This window comes from Elephas maximus, chromosome 2, assembly GCF_024166365.1.
Source record: "Elephas maximus indicus isolate mEleMax1 chromosome 2, mEleMax1 primary haplotype, whole genome shotgun sequence".
Taxonomy (NCBI): domain Eukaryota; kingdom Metazoa; phylum Chordata; class Mammalia; order Proboscidea; family Elephantidae; genus Elephas; species Elephas maximus.
Window position 1 is genome coordinate 126,072,039 of NC_064820.1, and position 13,393 is coordinate 126,085,431.

The 13,393-nt window shown below is 38.8% G+C and overlaps 1 protein-coding gene across 5 annotated transcripts in view; it reads left to right on the forward strand.

Annotated features, from left to right (window-relative positions):
* RAPGEF6 (Rap guanine nucleotide exchange factor 6) overlaps positions 1-13,393 on the forward strand; it is a 257,480-nt gene that overhangs the window by 99,777 nt on the left and 144,310 nt on the right. For all 5 annotated transcript variants that reach the window (XM_049872961.1, XM_049872938.1, XM_049872947.1 and 2 more), the window contains one exon: positions 1,073-1,142. In XM_049872961.1, coding sequence (XP_049728918.1) covers positions 1,073-1,142 — 70 coding nt within the window. The remainder of the gene's footprint in view (positions 1-1,072; positions 1,143-13,393) is intronic.

Genomic DNA, 13,393 nt, shown 5'->3' on the forward strand with positions numbered 1-13,393 from the left:
GATTGTGATTAAGATTTTGTTATAAACTGATATTCGTATGTAACCTTATATGTTGTGTAACATTTATATTTTTATAATATTGAGCTCCATAAACATGCATGCTATGTCACTGCCTTTATTCAAGCTTTATTTTCAGTCCCTCAATAAAATTATGTAATTTTCATTAATGACTTTTGTATTAAGTTTATATTTTGGTATTTTATGTTTTGTTAGCATTAGTGGGTTTTTTCCTATTTGGTTTTTTTTTTTTTTTATATAATATATTATTAAAATATTTATTTTGTAGTTTTTTATTTATGGTAGTAAATTGTCATTTATTGTAATATTTTAGACTGCTTTAAAATTGCTTTGACATGCACTCTGCATACTAAGTATGTTAACCATTTGTTTCTCATATAATTGGCAAATAATTTTCTTTCTCTCTTTTTTTTTTTAATTCAGTTAATCTTTTAAAGTGATAACATATCAATCTTTTCCTTTGTACTTGCTCCCTTTTTTGATTTGCTTAGAAATCTTTTTCCCAGACCAAGAGTATAAAAATACCCTCATTTTCTTTTTAGTACTGTTCCAGCTTTAATTTTCTCTAAAGAGCTAACTGGTTGCTCCAACGCTATTTTTTATTTTTGGTTATCTCTTCTTGCATTTCTTTATATACTTGAATGTGAACATTTGAAAAAATTTTGGTATCTGTTGTTTAAAACCTCTCCCAAAAGATTACAGTAATTTATTTCTATAAAACATGCATAATCTTGGTGCCATTCTTTATAGGTGTGTTTTCCCTTTATTAAACATCTACAAGATGTTCAGAATTTGAGATTAGGCATGTATCTCTTATAACTGGTTTTAGGGACAGTTAAAAGCAAAAGCTTTTAAAGAATTTCCACACAACTGTATTGAGATCAGTTATACCTGGTCAATTAAGAAGACTTTTTTTTTTTTTAAATAAATCTTATTTTTTAATGTAAGTGACAGGATGAGAATTTCTTGGTTACCTTCTAGGTGTTGTTTTCCTGTGTTGATGTATTTTATTTATAACCTTTGCTAAAGAAATTTTTTTTGTTTGTTTTTATAGTTTTGGTAAGCAGTTTGGAGGAAAAAGAGGATGTGATTGTCTTGTATTAGAGCCTTCAGAAATGATTGTGGTAAGAACTTTAAAGAATGCTGAATTATTTTGTGATATACTTCAATTTCAACTTTAAATGCAGTAGGTTTTCAGCACTTAAGGAGATTTCATTACTCTGACCTTTCAAAGATTTTTTTCAGACCACATACCAAATTGAAGTGTACATTTTCATCTCCTCCAAAGTTTTTCTGATCCTTGAAGAAATTTGAAACATGATACAAATATACATAACGTCTTCCAAATTAGGTCATCTTTTTTTACTTCTCCTGCCAGAAAATTTATTAAAGGCTTTGAAAATGGACCACGATTTTTCAAGTGTTTTCTCATTTTTCAATTCAGTTTGGTTAATTCTTTGGCCATTCACAGGCTATTCCCTGATAAGAAGGAATGAGACGGGTAAAGAAAAATAAAGAGACACAAAACAAGATTCAAGTAAGAAATGGTCCAACTCATACCTATCAGTAATTACACTGAATGTAAATAGACTAAATGCACCAATAATGAGAGAGAGAGTGGCAGAATGGTTAAAAGAACACGATCTGTCTATATGCTTCCTACAAGAGACATACCTTAGACTCAGAGACACAAACAAAAACTCAAAGGATGAAGAAAAATATATCAAGCAAACAATCGAAAAAGAGCAGTAGTGGCAATATATTAATCTCTGACAAAATAAAACTTAAAGCAAGATCCATCACAAAGGATAAGGAAGGATACTATATAATGATTAAAGGGTCAGTACACCAGGAGGACATAACCATAATGAATTTATATGCACCCAGTGACAGGGCTCCAAATTACATAAAAACAAACTCTAACAGCGTAGAAAAGTGAAATAAACAGCTCCGCAATAGTAGTAGAAGACTCAACACACCACTTTCAGTGACGGACAGAACATCTAGAAAGAAGCTCAGTAGGAAGATCTAAATGCCACAATGAAGCAACTTGATCTCATAGACATGTACAGAACACTTCACCCAACAACAGCCAAGTATACTTTCTTTTCCAATGCATGTGAAGCATTCTCCAGAATAGACCACATATGAGGCCACAAAGCGAGCCTTAACAGAATCCAAAACATCAGAATATTACAAAGCATCTTTTCTGACCATAAAGCTATAAAGTAGAAATCAATAACAGAAAGAGCAAGGGAAAGAAATCAGATACATGGAAACTGAACAATACTTTGCTCAAAAACTACTGGGTTATAGAAGAAATCAATGACAAAATAAAGAAATTCATAGAATTAAATGAGAATGGAAACACATCTTATCAGAATGTTTGGGACACAGCAAATGCAGTGCTCAGAGGTGAATTTGTAGCAATAAATGCACACATTCAAAAGGAAGAAAGGGCCAAAATCAACACTTTAACCCTGCAACTCTAACAGAAAAGAGAGCAGCAAAAGTAGTCTTTGGGTACCAGAAGAAAGGAAATAAAAATTAGAGCAGAAATAAATGAAATAGAGAATAGAAAAACAATTGAAAGTGTCAACAAATAAGAAATGGCCCAGATCTTAATATTTTTACTTTTAAATAACTTAGGGTTTTTTAAAAAGCATATGTAAGAAATAATTCTTTATGCTTTCTTAAGAAAATTAGGTAATTGGTATAATGTTAGAAAAAAAATTTTTTTTTTTTAAGCATTAGAAGAATCAAGAACACAGTTCTCATTTACCTTATTCTGAGATGACCTTACTAGAAAATAGCTTATACTGAATGGACTGATTGTCCTGCTGGCATCTCATGTAGATGATCATGTCACCTGATTTGATTTAAACTATTGAAAAGTGGAGTTGAATTCTTGATGAAGCATTTTAATGTTAGGGCCAAAAACGAAACCACTTTTTCTTTGCATGGTGGTACAGTCAGATTGACATGCTCAAATAGCTTCTGTTTTCTCTTCCCCAACCTGGATCATCTACATTACCATGAGTGCACTGTCCTAAATTTCACATAAACAATTGGAATTTAAGCACCTAAAAGGCAAAGATTACATCTATTCAGTTTGTATCTTCCACAGTATTTCAGGGTGCTGCCTGCATTGTAAGTATTCAGTGAATGTTGCTTGAATTCAGTTTTGTCCAGGAGGTGGATCTTGTATTGTTTTATGTTTATTTTCTTTAAGTCTTGGAATATATGGGATACCTATTAAACCAAAAAAACCAAACCTAGTGCCGCCGAGTCGGTTTCGACTCATAGCGACCCTATAGGACAGGGTAGAACTGCCCCATAGAGTTTCCAAGGAGCGCCTGACGGATTCGAACTGCTGACCTTTGGTTAGCAGCTGTAGCACTTAACCACTATGCCACCAGGGTTTCCATGGTTCTTTCCTTTAAATTTATTGAGGGACAGGGCAAGAAAACTGCCTCAGGCATTTCTGGTTTTCTCTTTATTTATCAGTTGGTTTATTTTGTATTTCTCATACTTTGGGGGGCAAAAGAATAGTGCTTTTACTACAGTGTTCTCATACAAGTTGTATTTTTGTAATTATTATACACGGATATAAGGAGCCCTGGTGGTACAGCTGTTAAGCATTTGGCTGCTAACCGAAACGTCAGTGGATTGAACCCACCTGCCGCTCCGCAGTGGCAGTGTACATCCGTAAAGATTGCAGCCTTCATAACCCTATGGGGCAGTTCTACTCTGTCCTGTAGGGTCACTATGAGTTGGAATGAACTTGATAACAATGTGTATATACATAGATAACATTATTAACATTTTTATATAAGAAGGAAGAAAAGGAAAAATCATAAGATCACTGAGTACAAAATGTAACAACCTCATTTTCCCCTGTCCCAGACCTGAAATCTGCCTTTTAGTGTAAAATAGCATTTAGAAACCAGGATGGTTTCTTGGATGCCAGTTGTGTTCATTGCTGCCAGTTGCTTCTAGGGCCTCTTAGTGAACAGAGAAAATATATGTGTGCATGAGCATATATATATACACACACACACAGACACAGTTCTACATAGGTGTCTGTATTTCTTCTTTATAGGTATGTATCTGTATTTATTAAAAATTCAAAGTTTATTCAAGTTTGTCCCTGTAGTTACTTGTACCTCCTTCCTCCAACAATGAGAAATTTGACTTCCATTGTATGAGGTATTTCAAGAACTGCTTACCCATAAACTTTAAACAAGTACTACTTGCTAGAATTCAGTTTTCCCAGGGGTTTTTGTTTGTTTGTTTTTAGGTAAATCTTACGTACAAAAATATACATATTTTGAGTGTGCAGTTTAATGAGTTTTTTTTTTTTAATTGTGCTTTAGGTAAAAGTTTACAACTCAAGTTAATTTCTTATTAAAAATTATGCACATACTGTTTTGTGACATTGGTTGCAATCCCTACAATGTGGCAGCATGCTCCCCGATTCCACCCCAGGTTCCCTGTGTCCATTCATCCAGTTCCTGTCCCTTCCTGCCTCCTCTTCTTGTTGATGAGATTGTACAAATGCATAGATCTTGTAATTTACCCTTCATTTAGGATATGAAATATTTCTGTCACCCACTCCATAAATTACAAAGCATTAAGAGAATTATAGGAACTTGTCAAAAGGACGCAGGAACCAAATTAAAGGCTCCACCATTGGCCAAATCTGGGGCAGTTTGAGGATTAAAATAAAAATTCATAGTAATTGGTAGTAACCCAATGAATAATATAAGGAATTCACAAATCATACTGACAGGAGTGAATGAATTAATGAGATAGAAAGGAAAGATCTTCTTGATAGTAGGATGCCAACTAATTATTAATATTGAAGGAATGATTAAGTTAAAAAGTCATTCATGAATGCTGAAATTTGAGGGCTAACGCTTGATAAGGAACAAGATATTTACATAGGCTCAGAGTCTTATTTCCCTACAAATTATTTACAAAGAAAAAAATTACCAAATTTCCCACAGGGAAATAAAGCAGATACAACTGTAGTTTTATTATCAACACTACCACCACCAGTATGGCCACTAACTGATACTTCTCCTGATGTTCAGCATTGAGAAGGACAAATAACTTCTCTGTAATATATGCTTGCCAAACTACATAAACTAAATGTAATCATTAGAAAATATCGGGAAAACCAAGTTGAATTGCATTCTATCTATGATATATGCTTGCCAGAAGTACATAAACTAAATGTAATCATTAGAAAATATCAGGAAAACCAAGTTGAATTGCATCCTACAAATTTATTCTTTAAATATTCCAGTGTTAAGAAACAAACAGAAAGGCAATGAACTGTTTCACGTTACAGGATAAAAAAGGATAAGAACTAAATACAATGCTTGATCTTGTATTAAATCCAGGAATGAGGTGGGGGGTGGATAGATATAAGTGACATTATTGGTACAATTGATGAAAATTGAATATGGATTATAGATTACATAGTATTGAATCCCCTGATTTTGATTACTATGGTTATGTAAGACAAGGTTGACATATATAGAGATCAAGAAGTATTTGATTTCCATTTTATTCTCAGATGTTTCAGAAAGTATGCGTGTGTGTGTGTATGCATGTGTGTGTATGTGTGCATGTGAGGGCATAAAATAAAAAGTGGTAAAGTTATATCACCTATATGTATGGTTGATAATTTTAAAATTCCAAATCTCTATTTTATTGACCATCAGCATAGTTTAAAATGCTTCCTGAGTTTTAGGAGAAACAATTCAAAATAATGCCAAGGTTTATATTTCTGAAAATTCTGAAGGAATTTATTGTCGTGTTTTTCCATTGTTTTTGACAAATCTTGATTTCTCACTTTTTCACCATTATTACATATATATTTTGTGATACAAAAATGTAATGAATACTTATGTACCAGTACAAATGTTTGTTATCCCTATTTTTGGAATGAAATTTTTCAGAATTCATGGAAATAATTGGTCCAAGTATACATACATTCAGAGGTAACATGTTTACTGTTTTGGTGAATTCACGCATGTTATCTTAGGCTGGGTTCTCTGGAGAAGTAAGACCAGTGAAACATACATGCATACACACACACATATAATACACGGAGAGATTTATCTCAAGGAAATGGCTTATGCAGTTGTAGAGGCTGGTAAGTCCCAAGTCTGTGGGTCAGGTGTCAGGCTTCCTCTGACTCACAAAGCTGTAGGGGCTGATGAACCCAAGACTGGCAGGTCAGACAGCAGGCTGATGGCTCACGGACTATGGAGGCTGATGAATCCCAAGATTAGGAGGCAGCATGGCAGGCAGGCTGCTGGCTCAACTTCAAAGAACTAGAGGTCAAATGATGACGAGCTGGATATAGGATCCAGAGCGAGGAAAAGCCAGCAAGCTTTGCCGTAACGTCCAGATATATTGGATGCAGGCCACCCCGCTGAAGAAACTCCCCTTAAAACTAATTGGCTGATCATATCAGATCACATCATGGGTTTGATTATATCACCAAATGGAGGATAACTGCAGCCTTACGTAACTGCCAAATAACTGGGAATCGTGGCCCAGCCAAGTTGACACGCAACCGTAACCATCAGTCTACCGCTTGCCAACTTGACACTAGTACATCTCCTTAAACCATACACTATCTCTAAATAAAGACAATTACACAGCCATACTTGCACCTAACATAATAGAACTAAGCTGCATACAACTGAAAACAGAATAGTTCTGTTTACATCTTATATTTTATAAATGAAGGAGGCAAAAGTATGTGATGTGCACATACAAGGAAGGAATGCTCATAACAATTGCAGTCTTTGTTTCTGCGACTAGTCATGTGGTTGTAACTGAATTTAGAACTACCTTCTTCCACCACCCGTTCTGTATCCCCTTTGCCCTCAACAAGCACCTCAGCGGGTCGTGGTTCTTTGCCTGGTAAAATGAACCAAACCTTCATTCCTGGAGGGTTTGTGCCATTAGCAGTCATGTCAGAATTGGGTTGTTATAGTTTTCCGTTGACTTATCACAGGGCATGGTAGTACTAAGAGATGTCCTAAGAGATCTCCTGTGTTCCATACATACTCTTCTTTACTTCCATTACGTAATATCAATTTTATTTCCCCTTGGTAATCAGGATCAACCACACCAGCCAATACAAGGACTCCCTTCTTTGCCTGTTGACCCAGAAGCATGAGGAGCCCAAAGTGACTGGGTGGAATTCTTAACTTCCAGTTCAGTGGAATCAGCATTGAGTCTCTTGGTGGGAACATTCTTCCCTTTGGAATTAAGACATTTAGACCCACAGAGCATAGGGTTGTGGTGACAGGAAACAAAAGTTTTGTGAGTGGATCACTAGGGATAATAGTGAGTGGTGCCACTCCATTTCCACCCCATGATTCCTGGACTAATGAATCCTGGCTGTGGAAGTAACAGCACCATATATTGGATGCTGGTTTAGAGCATATACAGCCTCCTGGAGAACATTGCTCCAGTCCTGAAAGTTCTTGCCACCTAGTTGGCACTGTAATGGTGTCTTTTAGAAGGCCATCCCATCATTCTATCAAGCCAGCTGCTTCAGAGCGATGAGGAACATGGTTAGACCAGTGAATTCCATGAGCGTGGACCCATTGCCACACTTCATTTGCTGTGAGGTGAGTCTCTTGATCTGAGGCGATGTTGTATGGGATACTATGACAGTGGATAAGGCATTCTGTAAATCCATGGATGGTAGTTTTGGCAGAAGCATTGCTTGCAGGGAAGGCAAATGCATATCCAGAATAAGTGTCTGTTCCAGTAAGAACAAAGCACTGCCCTTTCCATAATGGGAAGTGATCCAGTGTAATCAACCTGCTACTAGGTTGCTGGTTAATCACCTCAAGGCACAGTGCCATATCAAGGACTCAGTGTTGGTCTCTGCTGCTGGCATATTGGGCATTCAGCGGTGGCTGTAGCCAAGTAGGCCTTGGTGAGTAGAAGTCTGTGTTGCTGAGCCCATGTGTAACCACCATGGCCACTTTGTTCATGAGCCCATTGAACAGTGATGAGAGTACCTGGGGAAAGAGAATGACTGGTTTCCATAGAATGTGCCATCCTATCTTCTTGATTGTTAAAATCCTCCTCTGCTGAAGTAATCCTTTGGTGAGCATTCACATGAGGCACAAATATCTTCACTTCTTTGGCCGATTTAGAGAGGACTGTCCACATACCTCTTCCCCATACCTCCTTGTCTGCAATTTTCCAGTCATATTCCTTCTAAGTCCCCAACCATCCAGCCAAACCTTTGGCCACAGCCCATGAATCAGTATATAACCACACATCTGGCCATTTCTCCTTCCAAACAAAGTGAACAACCAGGTGTACTGCTCAAAGTTCTACCCATTGGGAGGATTTCCATTCTCCACTGTCCTTCAGGGAGGTCCCAGACAGGGGCTATAGTGCTCCAGCTGTCCACTTTTGAGTGGTACCTGCATATCATGCAGTACTGTCTGTAAACCAGACATCAGTTTTTCTCTTCCTCAGTCAGCTGATCATAGGGAACTCTCCGTGAGGCCATAGGTACAGACTGGGTGAGGACAGGTAATGTCACAGGAGTGGAGATCATGGGCATTTGGGCCATTTCCTCATGCAAGTTACTTGTGCCTTCAGGTTCTGCTCAGGCTTGATCTCATATATACCACTTCTATTTAATGATGGAGTGCTGCCATGCATGCCTGACTTTATGGCTCTGTGGATCAGATAACACCAAATTCAAGATGGGCAGCTCAGGCCACATGGTGACTTGGTGGCCCATGGTTAAGCATTCACTCTCAGCTAAGGTCCAGTAGGAAGTCAAAAGCTGTTTCTCAAAAAGAGAGTAGTTATCTACAGAGGATGGCAGGGCTTTGTTCCAAAACCCTAACGGTCTGTGCTGTGATTCACCAATAAGGAACTGCCAGGGACTCCAGAAAGACTCTCTTTGCAACTGATGTTTCAAGCACCATTGGATTAGCTAGGTCATATGTCCCAAGTGGTAGTGCAGCTTGCACAGCAGCCTGAACCTGTTGCAGAGCCTTCTCTTGTTCTGGGTCCAACTCAAAACTAGCAGCTTTTTTAATCACTTGATAAATAGGCCAGAGCAGCACAGCCATATAAGGGATAAGTTGCCTCCAAAATCCAAATAGGCCCACCAGGCATTGTGCTTTCTTTTCATTTGTGGGAGGAACCAGATGCAATAGCTTGTCTGTCACCTTAGAAGGAATATCTGGACACACCACTGGACTCTTAGAAATTTCACTGAGGTGAAAGGCGCCTGAATTTTTGTCAGATTAATTCCCATCCTCTAGCACACAAACGAAGTCCTGGTGGTACAGTGGTTAAGAGCTTGGTGGCTAAACAGAAAGTCAGCAGCTTGAATCTACCAGCTGGTTTTTGCAAACCCTGTGGGGCAGATCTACTCTTTCCTGTAGGGTTTCTATGAGTCAGAATCAGCTTGATGGTAACGGGTTGGGTTTTTTTTTTTTTTTTGCATGCAAATGTCTTACCAATAACTCCGGAGTCATTGATACATCTTCCTTAGTAGGTCCAGTCAGCATAATGTCATCAATGTAACGGACCGCTGTGACATCTTGTGAAAGGGAAAGGCGATCAGAGCCCTTGCAGACTGAATTATAACATAGGGTTGAAGAGTTGGTATACCTCTGAGGTAGGACAGTGAAGGTGTATTACTGACCTTGCCAGGTGAAGACAACTGCTTCTGGTGTTCCTTTAAAGCTAGAATCAAGTAAAAGGCATGGGCCAGATCAGTAGCTACATAGTTACTAGGAGATTTATTAATTTGCTCAAGCAACGAAACCACAGCTTGAACAGCAGCTGCAATTGAAGTCACCACCTGGTTAAGTTTACAATAACCCACTGTCATGCTCTAAGATGTGTCTTTTTTTTTGCACAGGCCAAATAGGCAAGTTGAGTGAGAATGTGGTGGAAATCATCACCCCTGCATGCTTCAAGTCCTTGATGGTGGCAGTAATCTTTGCAATTTCTACAGGAAATCAGTATTGCTTTTGGTATACTATTTCCCTAGATAGGGGCAGGTCTCATGGCTTCCACTTAGCTTTTTCTACCATAATAGCCCTTATTCCACTTGTCAGGAATCCAGTGTGGGGGTTGGTTCTTCCAGTTGCTGAGTGTATGTATTCCAATTATGCATTCTTGAACTGAGGAAGTCACTACAGGATGGGTTCGGGGACCTACTGGACCCTCTGTGAGACGAACCTGAGCTAAGATTCCATTAATAACCTGATCTCCATATCCCTCCCACCCCCTGAATGAGGGGCCGCAGTGATGTTTTGGGTCTCCTGGAATTAGTGTCAGTTCAGAGCCAGTATCCAGTAATCCCTGAAAAGTCTAATTATTATTTCCTCTTCTCCAGTGAACAGACACTGTCGTAAAAGGCTGTAGATTCTGTTGGGGAAGACTGGGAGTAAGATTAACAGTATAAATTTTTGGCAATGGGATGGGGTCCTTCCTCAACGGGATCTGGCCTCCCCTTCATTCAGAGGGTTGTTGGTCTGTAAACTGGTTCAAGTCTGGGAATTGACTGAGGGGCCATGACTCTTCTGGTGATTCAAGTTAGACTGCCATTTACTTGGCCTAGAATTCTTGTGTTTATACAGATGAAATAAACATTTAGTAGATTCCCCATCTGTTTCACTGCTAGGGACACCCTGGCAAAGTAGACAACGGCACAAGTCCATACAAGTCAGACTGTTCTGATTACTGCTTTGACTCTGTTGTCCATTATGGTAACCATGTTTACCTTGTCTTTGTCAATTGAATGCTACCACTTGGCTCCTACCACCATGAGATTCAATCAGTGTCATTGTAGTTAGGTGTCTTATAAAGAGTTACGACAGTTCCCACTGTTAAATCTGACTTACATAAAATAGCAATCACAGCAGTCTTCATAATGCTAGGGCTCCCTTTACAAATTTGTTGTGATAAAAGGTATATCCTCTGCGCACCCCATGTGTGAGTTTGTGGGTCTAACTTGATAAATCCACTTTAACATGTCAGTTTCCCCAAGCCTTTGGATACCTTCTACAGTATACCAAGGCGTGTCTGGAACATCACCTTGATTTAGTGTGGGCTGCCGTGTAATCTGTGCTTCAATGAACCAACCAAATAACCTATTAGATCCTTTCCTAACCTCTTGGACTGACTGAAACATTGAAGAATCTGTGCTTAGTGGGCCCATATCAGTAAATTCAGTCAGATCCAAATATATGTTCCTTGCAGCATCCCATATCCTTGATAGTCCTTACCACACATTTTCCCCAGGTTTCTGTTTGTACATATTAGAAAAGTCAAGCAGTTCTTTTGGAGTGAAGCATACCTCCTCTTGGGTCACATTGTATATCATCTTTTGGAGCTTGCTGGGTCTTAAGTCTAGTTATAGGTCTAGAAGCAAAAATACGTGGTTTTGACGTGTTCTTAGAACATTCAGCAATGTCTTATAAGTTATCTGCCTCAGGCTGTGCCCCAGGCAATGACTAGGACCCTGCCCTAGGTGATATCTCAGACAGTGGCTTTCACACATAGCTGGGTTAATCTCATCAAATGGGGCTGGTAGGGCTAATGGTTTTATGGGGAAGGTGGTTTAGCAGACAAGATGGATTAATCTCTTTAGATGAGAGTGTGAGGGCTGGTATTGGCAGGAGTGATTCAACAGAATTTAGGGGCTCAGTTTCCCACTCTCTGCCCATGTGTCGCCATCCCACATTTCAGGATTCCATTTCTTCCCAACCAGTGCCCTCACTTTAACTTCAGACACCATTTGTTGTTGAGAATTCAATTGGCATAATTCAGCCACTCTTAGAGTAAGGCTCTGGGCTTTGTTTTCGGCAATATTAGCTCTGTTACTATACGAAATAAGGCTTTCTTTCAGGGCACAAGTGACAACTTTGAGGTCTTTTATGTGGTGCTGAAGGCATAACTCTGAAGCCCTGAACTCATCTCTTTCTTTCACCACTTCGCTTAGCAGAAGTGGTACCAACCAACCAGCTTCCTTATACTTCTCATTCTGACAAACTTGTAGAAAAGTATCGAACACAGGATCATCCAGAGCCGCACCTCTCACCAATACTTGATCTGTTGGTGGTGATACTTTTCATATTTCTGTTGCTGCGTCATGACATGGATTAGCAGTACCCTCTTTACTACTGGAAGCAGAGTCGTCAACATCTTTAAGACCAACTAGACTTGAGAACCAATTCAGAAAACTGAATCTTACAGTTTTGTTTCTCTAGAACCACTCTCGGTACCAGATATCTTGGGCTGGGTTCTCTAGACATGCAAAACCAGTGAAGCGTGTGTGTGTGTGTGTGTGTGGAGAGAGATGTAAATACACACACATATACATATGTATATATAGAAAGAAAAAGATATCAAGGAATGGCTCACACAGTTGTAGAAGCTGCCAAGTCCCAAGTCTATGGGTCAGTTATCAGGCTGGAGGCTTCTCCTGATTCACGTAGCTTCAGGGGCTGACAAATCTAAGATCGGCAAGTAAGATGAAAGGCTGCTGGTTCGCAGGCTGTGGAGGCTGACAAACCAAAGATGGGCAGTCAGTACAACAGGCCACTGATTCAGTCCCAAGAACTGGAGATCAGATGATGATGGGCCAGGTGCAGGACCCAGGGCAAGCAAAAGTCAGTGAGCTTTTCCATAACATCCAGGTATATTGGATACAGGCCACACCCCTGAGGAAACTCCCCTTATGACTAACTGGCTGATCACATGAGATCGTGTCATGGAGGTGATTACATTATATCACACAGTGGAGGATACCTACATCGTTCGTAACTGCCAAACCACTGAGAATCATGGCTTAGCCAATTTGACACATAACCTTAACCCTCACACATGTATTTATGCACATTTAAATAACCTCACAGGTAATAGTGAATGCCTGTTACCAAACACCTTCCCAGTCACCTGATATACCAAAAAAAGATATGCCAGTCATTTTAATTTGACAGGTTAAAAGGAAATCTCGTTATTAGTTTTTTGTAATGAGATTGTGCATCTTCTCGTATCTCTTATTGAGAGTTTGTGTTTCTTCGTATTAATATCCCTTGCATGTTTTTCCGCTGATTGTTCCTTTTCTTATTTATTCATAAGAGTTTTTTGTTTTGTTTAATTTTTTTTACCAAGTATAAGAACCCTTTTGCTTATAATAGGTTATAATTTTATCACTTTCTTTCAACTTTATATTTAAGGTATATTGTGTCACACAGTGGATTATAATTTTTATATATTTGGATCTATCAAGTTTTTTTTCCCCCTTCTGTGACTTTTTAGTTTGGGGCATGCTTAGAAACACCCACCC